Source organism: Chrysemys picta, chromosome 6 (genome assembly GCF_011386835.1).
Source record: "Chrysemys picta bellii isolate R12L10 chromosome 6, ASM1138683v2, whole genome shotgun sequence".
Lineage (NCBI taxonomy): Eukaryota > Metazoa > Chordata > Testudines > Emydidae > Chrysemys > Chrysemys picta.
The window spans coordinates 18,137,013-18,149,989 of NC_088796.1; the positions used below are offsets into that span (position 1 = coordinate 18,137,013).

General features: G+C 39.9%; 1 protein-coding gene across 1 annotated transcript in view; it reads left to right on the plus strand.

Annotated features, from left to right (window-relative positions):
- The window catches only part of DCC (DCC netrin 1 receptor), a 945,550-nt gene that overhangs the window by 834,714 nt on the left and 97,859 nt on the right, over positions 1-12,977 (plus strand). The window contains exon 19 of the mRNA XM_008166035.4: positions 6,951-7,058. Coding sequence (XP_008164257.2) covers positions 6,951-7,058 — 108 coding nt within the window. The remainder of the gene's footprint in view (positions 1-6,950; positions 7,059-12,977) is intronic.

Here is a 12,977-nt window from a genome sequence, read left to right on the forward strand (position 1 = left end):
GTGCCTCTTGCCCCGAATGTCAACTGCACAGCCCTCATCCACATCTAAGAGCTCCTCTGGTACCCCTGCCGATCATCGAAGTTCCGTTCGAGCGGATCGCCATGGATCTTGTGGGGCCGCTAGAGAAAACGACTCAAGGCCATCAGTATGTGCTCGTCATCCTAGACTACGCAACCAGGTACCCAGAAGCTGTCCCCTTATGAAACACAGCTTCCAAGAGCATTGCCAAAGAATTAGTGGCAATCTTTGCCCAGGTAGGGCTACCAAAAGAAATCCTCACAGACCAGGGAACACCATTCATCTCCAAGTTGATGAAGGACTTGTGTTCCCTGCTCCATGTCCAGACCCTGCGGACCTCGGTTTACCATCCACAAACCGATGGTCTGGTGGAAAGATTTAACCGAACCCTCAAGGCCATGATAAGATAAGGCGAACCCTGTTAAGTGAGCTGTAGAATTCACGGAGGCCAAATATCTTGGCTACGTGGTAGGAAAAGGTCTGGTAAAACCCCAACTGAATAAGGCCTTGGCCGAGTGGTAAGAAGCAGGTCCGAGCATTCCTAGGGGTGGTAGAGTACTACCGGCATTTCATCCCCCATTTACTACAAGGGAAAGTCCCCTAATGGACTTAGTGAAGGCCCGGGGTCCTGATCCAATCAGATGGTCCGATGCAGCAGAGAGGGCATTCGCGGACCTACGGACTGCCCTCTGCAGTAACCCCGTATTCATAGCCCCAGATTTCACCAAGGACTTCATCCTATAGACAGATGCATCCGAGGTAGGGTTAGGGGCCGTCCTGTCGCAGATGGTTAGGGAGGAGGAACACCCAATTCTCCACCTCAGTAGGAAACTCCTTCCGAGAGAAAAAAATATGCAGTGGTAGAGAGAGAGTGCCTCGCCGTAAAATGGGCCATGGAAACGTTGCGTTATTACCTGCTGGGGTGCAGATTTATCCTTGTGACTGACCATGCCCCTCTTCAACGGATGCAACGGAACAAGGAAAAGAACACAAGGGTAACCAGGTGGTTCTTATCCCTCCAACCTTTCCAGTTCTGCATAGAGCACAGAGCAGGGAATCACCATGGCAATGCTGATGGCTTATCACGCGTACACTGTCTGGCGTCCCAAGCTGCCCAACCCCTTGGTGTTGAGCAGGAGGAGGGATATGTGATAGACCCAGGCCAGTTGGATACAGCAGAATAGCAGAAGGCAGATATACTGGCCATTGGATTAACAGTTTTCTGTTCCCTGACTGACCAGAGCAGGGGCTGCTCCAGGCTAATGAGAACACCTGACTCCAATTAACCTGCAAAGAGTTAGGTGAGGCCATTAAGCTAATGTGACCACCTGACTCTAATTAAGGCCCTGCTGATACTATAAAAAGGGCTCACTCCAGTCAGGCAGAGGAGAGCCAGGGAGCCAGAGGAGAGGAAGTGCGGCTGAAGGACTGGTTAATGAAGACACCCTCAAGTTATTGATAAGGGAGCCCTAAGGTAAGGGAGAAGCAGGAGAGCTGTGGGGAAGTGGCCCAGGGAAATGTAGCAACTCTGGCAGTGAAAGGTTGGCTGCCAACAGCTGCTACCATTAGGGTCCCTGGGCCGGAACCCGGAGTCGAGGGTGGGCCCGGGTTCCCCCCAACCCACCACTACAGGAACACCTCCTGGAAGGGGAAGTCAGGCTCCTGTCAGGACAGGAGGCTAAACTGTTCTAAAACAAGCCCTAGGGACAACAGAGACTGTGGGAATTCTCTCACCAACCTCCTTGCTGGCTTATGATGAAAAGGGCTCAGTAGACTGTAACCCCGGCCCTAGAGAGAGAAGGGCTGTGTGGAGGGTCACAAAGAGCCACTGAGGCTAGCATATACCGCCTAGAAGCGCAGGACCTACGGGGACAAGGTCAGAGCTCTGCCACAGCATTAAGGATTTTATGTAGCTGCTGGCCTCAGATGCTCAGTGGGGTCTCTCAGGAATACAACTATGATGGCTACTTCAGACTCTGTGGAAAAGTATTGCTTGGGTAGCAGTCATGTAATATTTATTGTAAGATAACACCTCCAGGAAGCTGAATGAACATCTATTAATAGGGCTGTAGAGTTAGGAGGTCTCTGGCTGGGACCTTTATTTCTGTCTGCAAGGAAAAGGAAGCTAAGGAGCTTGACAGGAGCTCCTGATGGGAGGCCCCTGTCAGAACAGGTCCCAACCTCTCTATTTTCCTTCTACTCTGTTCTTCCTTAAAAAAAAAGAGAATGATACCTTTTCTCTCGGTTTTGTTTTTTAACTGTCATATAGATATTAATGGTGAAGTGTCATATAGATATTAATGGTGAAGTGTATCCCAAAGTACAGAATTCTATTGAATGGATAAAAGCAATGCTCTACAGCAGTGATATTCACACTGAGGCTTGTGAAACACAAGTGGCTCTTTAAAGTGTCTCCTGAGGTTCTTTGCAGTACCTGATATTAAAGCACTGTGTGATTTTAATTATTAACCAATTTAAGTTATTAACCAGTCAGGATGCTTTTACTATGTTATTATTAAGTTATCAAATTGCACTCCGTTATTCACTTATTTGCTGTGAGAATAATATGTATAAAATATATAAATGAAACAATTAATTCACACTATTGTGGTTCTTTTGGGTAATGTTGATCACTAATTTGGCTCCTGAACCACTGAGGTCTGAGTATCACTGCTCTACAGAATTATTAGTATTTTCTATTAAATTCTATATGTGTTTAGAATAAATTATTCATCTTCCCTCCTTAAGGCTCTTCAGAAGAATTGCTTTTGAGTCAAGCCAATGAGCTGCCTCGCCTCAGCATAGCGAGAACCACAGAATCTAAACAGGGAGAAGAGCAGGCAGGGAGTTTCTTAAATGCACTTACAAAACTTGAGTTCTCTGATTCGCTGTTTTTGTTTCATTTTGTGTTTTGCCCTCTAGAGTAGGCCAGTCTTTCTTCTGAATAGGTAGGCCTTCTGCAGAGCTGGTAGATCTTCCACAAACTGAGTGGCTCAGAAGACCTGCAGATATACTGTGCTGGATAGTTCCCAAACTGTTCAGTTACCTTATTGGATTTCCCATGCTCAATAAAAAGTGTATCCATAGCTCTGAGAATGATATTTTCCTTTTTAACTGACTATTGATTCTAATATATAAACTTAGAAGGCTGTGTAATATGTGTGATTATTTTCTGTGCATGACAAGAAACAGCAAAAGTACAAAGGTTAGAACTAAAAATCAACATTTACCAACAGATGTCAAATGTGGAGATGTCTGCTGGTAAATATTGACTTTTTAATGGCAACTGCTGAACACATCAGTTGTTTCTCAGAGGGAAACTCAGTGGAAATATATGTATCTTTAGATTTTCCTGCATGGTTGACATACAATTAATTAAACTGGAGATGCAGCTGCATTAACTAAAGAGTTCCTGTATTTCTGATCTTTATTGCCTATTTTGTACCCATTCTGTATGTGTAAGTTCCCTTAATGAAGAATGTTCATATCGATGGTCATATAAAATTCTGTAGAGACCAGCAACATGGGGTGGAACGAAAGTGTGTACGCACAATACAAACGCAATGATCAGAGCCAAATTTTGGCCCTGGATATACCCTCATAATTCTCACTGACTTCAGTGGGAGTTGATGAAATCTGAGAGCAAGACTTGGTCTTTTAATTTTACTCTCAATTCCTTATGTTCACAATCTGTTGAATTCCAGAACCCAAACTTCAGCTCTTCAACAGAAATTGATGAGCCAATGTCATAAACAGGCTATTAGTTGAATATTTTTTATGAAGCACAACCCACTAGAGACTATTGTTATTGCACTAATTTTCCTAGTTAAGTGTGCAGGCATGTCATACTGTAAATATATCTAGGTTAAGAGATTTCTTGAAGAACTAAGATTGTGCATTGTGTGCCTAATTTTGGACATCCTTGTTTGAATATTTTGGCCCTACTAAATAGAGTGATGAAAAATCTTAAAATGACCAGGCTCATCTATAAGGAAACCCAATGGAACAGTTAAAGTTAGCATCCAATAGCCATTAGGCCTCAGCCAAAACATCAGTGAATGATCGTCTCACCTATTTATCAATGAATCAATATTAATTATAATGTGAGCTTCCTTTTTACATCTTTCTTGATTGTTTCGGATCCTTTTTTTGAATAGGGTCATTTGACACATTACTTATAAGGTTAGCTGATCAGTATTCTGTTGAATCCTGTATTCAGTATTCTAATAATCCTTTCTTTATTAAGTGTGTGGTTGTTCATTTGTTTTACGGTGTTTAGAACCATTATATATTTTTCATTTTGGGTCAGATGTTCAGTTAGAACCTCTTTGTTTAATACAGATTTTTTTCTAATGTAACATCAACTGAAACAATATTTTAAAAAATAATGACTTTGAGGCAGATTTTCTAATATTCAAAAAATTCACATCATGGCAGTCAGGTAGGAGATGGTGAATAGAGCTGTGGAGCTCACACTGCACTGCCCTGTTCTTTTTCTATACTGCACATGCCTTTCACAATGAGCTGTATGACTGCTCTAAGGGTATGTCTGTACTGCAAGCCAAGGTATGATTGCAGCATATGTAGGCATACCCCTATTAGATTTACCTACAATAGCACAGCTGAAAATAGCACTGTAGGTCTGAAAATGTAACTGTAAATGGGGAATCATTATTAAGTTGGTTCTATTTCCAGTGAGGTCCCTCAGGGATCTGTTCTTGGACTTAACGCTATTTAACATAAGGAAACATAAAATCATCACTGACTAAGTTTGCAGATGACACAAAAATTGGGCAAATGGTAAACAAGGAAGAAGACGGGTCTGAGCGATCTGGATCACTTGGTAAACTGGGTGCACACAAACAATATGTATTTTAATAGTCTAAAGGTAAATGTATACATCTAGGAATGGAGAATATAGGCAATACTTACAGGATGGGGGACACAGTGACCTTGAAAAACATTTTATGGTTGTGGTGGATAATCACCTGTACATGAGCTCCCAGTGTGACGGTGTTGCCAAAAGAGCTAGTGTGATCCTTGGATGCATATATAGGGGAATCTTGAGAAAGAGTAGACAGGTATTTTTACCTCTATATTTGGCACTGGTGTTTCTGCTGCTGGAATACTGTGCCCACAACACAAGAAGAATGTTGATAAATTGAAGAGAGTTCAAGGAAGAGCCACCAGATTGATCAAAGGATTAGAAAATTTGCCTTAGAGTGATAAACTCAAAGAGCTCCATCTGTTTAACTCAATAAAGAGGAAGTTAAGGGGTGATGTGATTACAATCTGTAAGTGTCTACATGGGGAACCCACTCTTTTATAATGGGTTCTTCAATCTAGCAGAGAAAGGTATTACCCAGTTCAGTGGCTGGAAGTTGAAACTAGACAAATTCAGACTGGAAATCAGGCATAATTTTTAACAGTGAGGGTAATTAACTACTGGAACAATTTACCAAAGGCTCGTGGTAGATTCTCCATCACTGACAATTTTTAAATCAAAAGTATTTGTTTTTCCAAATGATACGCTTTAGGAGTTATTTTGGGGAAGTTCTGTTGCCTGTGTTAAACAGGAAGTCAGACTACATGATCACAATGATCCCTTCTGGCCTTAAAATCCATGAATCTATGAATGAATCTAGGAAAGAGGCATAGTCTTCAGCATGGCTGTACAAGCACACCAGGGATCCTGGATACCTACTTGCATTACTAGCCCACATTAAAAGCCCATGTCACTGCATCTACACAGCTATTTTCAGTTGTGCTTGCATGGGTAAAGCTAGCACAGTTATAGCTACCTGTGCTGAAATCACACCTTAGATTGCAGTGTAGACATTCTTTAAGGGCTTCTCTTCACCAAAGGAAGATCAACGCTGCTGCAATCGATGTAGCAGGGGATGATTTAGCAAGGCTAGTGAAGACCCGCTAAATCAATGGCACAGCACTCTCCGGTTGACCCCGGTACTCCAGCTCTCCAAGAAGAGTAAGGGAAGTCAACTGGAGAGCATCTCCCATCGACCCAGCAATGAAAACCCTGGGGTAAGTCAACCTAAGCTACGTTGACTCCAGCTACATTATTCACGTAGCTGGAGTAGCGTAACTTAGGTCAACTTACCCCGGTAGTGAAGACAAGCCCTAAATTAACACCTACTATATTATACCCCAAACACTGAACAGCTAGCTCAGGAACAGTATAGCTCAGTGCACTCCTGATAATGTTCTTTAACAATAACCACTCCCCTCTTTCTCCACTCTGTACACCACCAGAAGATCCCATGATCATCCCTAAGCCAAAAATGATCATCCCTAAACCACTCTGCAAGATTATGTGGCAAACATGCAATGGAGATGCAGTGTAAAGAAGGCACAATACACTCACAGACCCGGCCTGCTATATTTAATGGGATATATTGCTCTATTTTGGACTCCTTTTGTATTATTCTTACACAATACTCCCAGGACTTTGCTCCTATATCCATGTTAGGTGTATTGCTACTATATCCATCTCTCATGTTAGGTGTATTTTCATTTCATTTCATAAATGGTGATGGGCACCTAAAAAATCTTGGTAATATGGTAGAAGCAGTGGTATTAATATTAAATATGGTGATGCCTTGAGACCCCTAACATGTACAGTAGGTGCTTAAATACCACACTGATGCGTAGAGATAAGCACCAAAGTGGAATGGAATGGGATAAAAAGGATCCACATTTCCAGAAATACCCATAACCAATGGGATCATACAATAGTTTCCCTTAAAAATCTAGGTTTTAGTTCTCAACATATATTACCTGAGAATGTATCTGTAATGCATCAGCAGATCTAAGGAAAGAGGTCAATGCAGAATGACTGATATAGCATTTTAAGGAAAACAAGTATATAGCTGAGAATCTGATTGTTTGTGTTCTATTATTTCCATTCTTTTAAGCACCAACCTCTGCACCCAAGGATTTGACAGTCATTACTCGGGAAGGGAAGCCTCGAGCTGTCATTGTCAGCTGGCAGCCTCCATTAGAAGCCAATGGAAAAATTACTGGTAAATGCTTATATTATCCCATGTCTATCTTTTTATTTTACAGCTCTGTTCACTTTCTGGTTTCATTCCTCAGTTATTCTTCTTACTTCTTTGTTTGTTTCCACTATAATATTTCATCTGAACTTTCTTTTTTTTCGCATAGAAGTGCTGAGTTGTATTAGTAGTTAATTCAGTGCCGGAGTTAAAGTGAGATGGAGAATTGAGAGAATATAAATCCTTTAGTTTTAATTGCTGAAGGCATTAATATACTTTCTAAATGTAGTAATTCCGAGCAAAGGTCTTCTGGTGGCAATTAGAAATGACTAATAATAAGCAGCTTGTTTGGCAATAATGTAATACATAAGGTATATAATGATAGGTTGCTTAGTACAACACATAAATGGTAGGATTTATTGTAGATGTTTAACTTTATAATAACAATTTAAAGCACCGATGATCAGAAAAACTCTAATATTGACTGACAAGGATGAACTTAATGGATGCTTCACAAAGACAAATTTTATTGTTCAAAATATTGCAGATAACATCAATGCAAAATTAAGACATTCATTACAAGCCCATAATGTTAATTTAGTATGAAAAATATAATAGGTTCTATCAGAGATTTTGCATCTAAATGATCACTTTAGGATTTTAATAGACATCTAAGAGACATATAATTATTATGACAAATAGCATTCAACTTAAAAAATGTGCACATAATGGTTTAATTAACACAAACGATTGGGTTAGATGCTTGGAAGTCATGCAGCATATTTTCTGTATGTCAGAGATAGTCTGTGTATGTCACCAATACCACTAATAATTCCTGACACATATCGCTCAAGCATCCTGAACTATAAATGTTGGTACAAGAATTCTTCTAAATATAAATCTTGTGTGAGTAATTCAAAGTCTATTGTATCGGATTCTGAACCTGTGTAAATCAACATATTTCCATTGACTTTGGTAGAACTAGGGTGGTTTACACCAGTGGAGAATCTGGTCCAGTTTTACCAGTAAAATAAGATATATTTGGATCTGTCAGGAAGTTTCCCAGGGATAAAACACCTCAGATTGGAAACACTCTATTCATTATCTCCCTGTGCATTATATTCAGTCCTTTACACTCAATGACCACATCCAAAAGAAAGGCCTGTTAAAGATAACATTTTCATAGAAAATGGTTTTTCTGACATTAAACCAATTTCAGAGGGAAAAATGACCATTTTAATTGGCAGTCAGTGGTCCTGAGTCTTCTCTCTGTTCTGCTGTGTAACTGCATTGACTTAAATAAAATTACTCCTGGTTTCCATAGGTGTAAGTGAGAGAAGAATCAAAGGCAGTAACTTTAATGGAGTTTCTTATTTACAGTGTTGCCCGTGAGAGATGACTTTGCTTGAAAATATCCATGGACAAACTATTCTTCCTTGTGGAATTGTTTGAAAAATGACACTTACAGGAAATCTTTAATGCAGCCAGGAATGGCCAAATGTTATTTAGAAATGTCAAGCAAAGGCAAAACAACCAAAACTCCATATCTGCAAATACTTAAGCAAGTGTCTAACTTTATTAATGTGACTAATCCCATTGAATGATTTGTAATATGTTACATAGTTAAGGTAATACATGACACTCGTATCGTCATCACAAAGACTAACCTAAATGGACTGACTGATACATGACTACAAAGAACTTTCATAGTTAGAACAACCTCTAAATAACTGCATACAATCCTGTAAACATAACCCTAACATACAATGCCAAAAATCTTAAAAGTACAATCATGGTCTTTCATTCTGACATTATTTTTCTTTGCATTAACACACCAATTCATTTGGAAACAGAGGCTTGCAAAGATTATTTTATTTTAAAGTGAATAGAGGGATATTGATGATAATACTTATGTTGATTTGCACCAGCTGAAGATTTAGACACAAGAAGTTTCCCAAGAATTAGACTAGCCAAGGAAATCATTTCTATAGACAATTATTATTTCATATTAGTTCTGTTATTCTAAGGGTTACTATAATTTCTATTTCTGTCAGCTTTCATCTTATGTTTTAAAATACTACCATAAGGCTTAATCCTGCAATCCAAACCTCACCCATCTTTACTCATGTGGAGTCTCATGTAAATTGGTGGGAGTCCACAAAAGCATGAAGGTCCAGTCATAGATCTGGTTGTTGGATCAGGGACTTAATTTGCTCATAGTACAATTCTTGTGGTTTTAGTCACTTTGGTTTTATATATAAATACTTAATTTCTATTTTTTGTTTGTTTTTGTTTGTTTGTTTTACAATTACTGTGGTTTTATATGGTGGAATTTTATAAGTTACATAAGAATGGCCATACTGGGTCAGACCAATGGACCATCTAGCCCAGTATCCTGTCTTCAGACAATGGCCAGTGCGAGATTCTTCAGAAGGAATGAACAGAATAGGGCAATTATCAAGTGATCCATCTCCCTGTTGTCCACTTCCAGTTTCCGTTGTCCACTTTAGGGACACCCAGAGCATGGGGTTGCATCCCTGACCATCTTGGCTAACAGCCATTGATGAACCTATCCTCCATAAACTTTACTGATTCTTTTTTTTTAATCCAGTTATACTTTTGGCCTTCACAGATACCCCGACAATGAGTTCAACAGGTTAACAGTGTCTTGTGTGAAAAAGTACTTCCTTATGTTTGTTTTAAATCTGCTGCCTATTCATTTCACAGGGTGATCCCTGTTTCTTGTGTTATGTGAAAGGGTAAATAACACTTCCTTATTCACTTTTCTCCACACAGTCCATAATTTTATAGATCTGTATCAATTCCTACCTTCGTTGTCTCTTTTCCAAGATAAATAGTCCCAGTCTTTTTAATCTCTCTTCCTATGGAAGCTATTCCATACTACTAATCGGGGGTGCTGGAAGTAGAGGTGCTGGGGGTGCAGCAGCATCCTCTGGTGTGAAGTGGTTTCCATCATATATGGGGGTTTGCAGTTTTGTTCAGTGACTTTCAATACCTCTACTATAAAAATGTTTCAACGCCACTGTTCCTACTTGTATTTGTTGCCCTTCTCTGAACTTTTTCCAGTTCAAATATATCTTTTTTTGAGATGGGGCAACCAGAACTGCATGCAGTATTCAAGCTGTGTGTGTAGCATTGATTTATGTAGTGGTATTATGATATTTTCTGTCTTATTATCTAACCCTTTCCTAATGGCTCCTAACATTCTGTTAGCCTTTTTGACTGCCATTGCACATTAAGCAGATGGTTTCAAAAAAATATCCACAATGACTCTGTGACGGGTTGGGTCACAGAAACTCCCCTGTGAATTGCCACCTGATGTGCTGAGACTACTTCTGAGCCCGTTTTCCATGGCAGCTTGGGACTTTAGTACCCTGTCTTGCTGAGCCAGACGTGCTAGTCTGCTGCAAACACAGACCCAGGTCTGAACCACGTCCTCCAAAAGCTGCAGACTTAACTGAAAACAGCTTAAGAAGTGCTTCTGTCTCTAGCACCCAGATACCCAGTTCCCAATGGGATCCAAACCCCAAATAAATCTGTTTTACTCTATAAAGCTTATACAGGGTAAACGCATAAATTGTCTGCCCTCTATAACACTGATAGAGAGATATGCAGAGCTGTTTGCTCCCCCAGGAACTAATTACTTGCTCTGGGTTAATTAATAAGCAAAAAGTGAATTTATTAAATATAAAAAGTAGGATTTAAGTGATTCCAAGTAATAACAGACAGAACAAATTAAATTACCAAGCAAAATAAAACAACCATGCAAGTCTAAGCCTAATCCAGTAGGAAACTAAATACAGGTAAATCTCACCCTCAGAGATGTTCCAATAAGCTTCTTTCACAGACTAAACTCCTTCCTAGTCTGGGTCCAGCAATCATTTACACCCCGTGTCCTGTAGTAGGTGACTTCTGGGTACCCTTCTGGCTCTGTCAATCTGTTTCTTCACTTCCCTAGGTGGGTATTGTAGTTTTAAGAATGCTTGATTGACAAAGCCAGAAGGGTACCCAGAAGTCACCTATTATAGGACACTGGGTGTAAGTGATCGTTGGACCCAGACTAGGTCCAACAAAGAAAGTAACAGATCACCCCTAGCCATCACCTACAGCCCCCCCCCCCCACTAAAACCTCTCCAGCACCTCATCAAAGATCTACAACCTATCCTGAAGGGTGATCTCTCACAGACCTTGGGAGACAGCCCAGTCCTCACTTACAGACAGCCCCCCAACCTGAACCAAATACTCAGCAGCAACTACACACCACACAACAGATACACTAACTCAGGAACCAATCCCTGCAACAAACTGCATTGCCAACTCTGTCCGCATATCTATTCAAGGGATACCATCATAGGACCTAACCACATCAACCACACCATCAGGGGCTCGTACATCTGCACATCTACCAATGTGATATATGCCATCATGTGCCAGCAATGCCCCTCTGCCATATACATTGGACAAACTGGACAGTCTCTACCCAAAAGAATAAATGGACACAAATCAGACATCAAGAATTGTAACATTCAAAAACCAGTAGGAGAGCACTTCAATCTCCCTGGACACTCAATAACAGACTTACAAGTGGCCATTCTTCAACAAAAAAACTTCAAAAACAGACTTCAACGAGAAACTGCAGAACTGGAATTAATTTGCAAACTTGACACCATGAAATTAGGCGTGAATAACTGGGAGTGACTTGGTCACTACAAAAAATAATTTTCCCTCTGTTGATATTCACCCCTTCTTGTCAACGGTGTTGGAAATGGGCCACATCCACCCTAATTGAATTGGCTTTGTTAACACTGACCCCCCCACCCAATAAGGCAACTCACATATTTCCATGTGCTGTAATATATATACTGCCTACTGTATTTTCCACTCAATGCAGCTGATGAAATGGGCTATAGCCCATGAAAGCTTATATCCAAATAAATGTGTTAGTCTCTAAGGTGCCACAAGGACTCCTCATTGTTTTTACTTATCCACATGTTTGTTGACATATTCAAAGAAACTGTTGAGGCTTGATTTCCCTTTACAAAAGCTGTGCTGATTTTCCCCCAACATGTTGTATTCAACTGTATGTCTAATAATTCTGTTCTTTACTATAGTTTCATTCAATTTGCCTGGTAAGTTAGGCAAGAAATTAGGTAGTAAGTTAAGTTTACTGGCCTGTAATTGCTGGGATTGCCTCTGGATCCTTTTTTAAAATCAGAATTACATTAGCTATCCTTCAGTCATCTGATATAGAGGCTAATTTAAGTGATAGATTGCATACCACAGTTAGTTGTTCTGCAATTTCACATTTGCAATTTCTGCATTTTCCTTCAGAACCCTTGGATGAATACCATCTGGTTCTGGTGACTTATTACTTCAGTCTGGGACAGTTCCTCAGATTTGTCACCTAAAAAGAATGGCTCGGGTGTGGGAATCTCCCTCATATTTTTGACAGTGAAGACTGATGCAAAAAAATTATTTAGCTCTCCACAACAGCGTTGTCATCTTTGAGTGCTCCTTTAGCACCTCGATCATCCAGTGCCCCTCTGATTGTTTTGCAAGATTCCTATGATGTACTTAAAAAAAATGCTCTTAGTGTTTGTACCTTTTGCTGGTTGTTCTTCAAATTTTTTTTTGGCCTGCCTAATTATACTTTTACACTTGACTTGCTAGAGTTTATGTTCCTTTCTATTTTTCGCACTAGGATTTAACTTCCAATTTTTAAATGTTACCTCTTACTGCCTCTTTTACTCTGTTGTTTAGCCATGGTGACATTTTTTGGTCCTTGTACTGTTTTTTAGTTATCTATTTATTTGGGGGTATACATTTAGTTTGAGCCTCTATTATGGTTTTTTAATAAAGTTTCCATGCAACTTGCAGGCATTTCACTTTTGTGACTGTTCCTTTTAATTTCCATTTAACTAACTT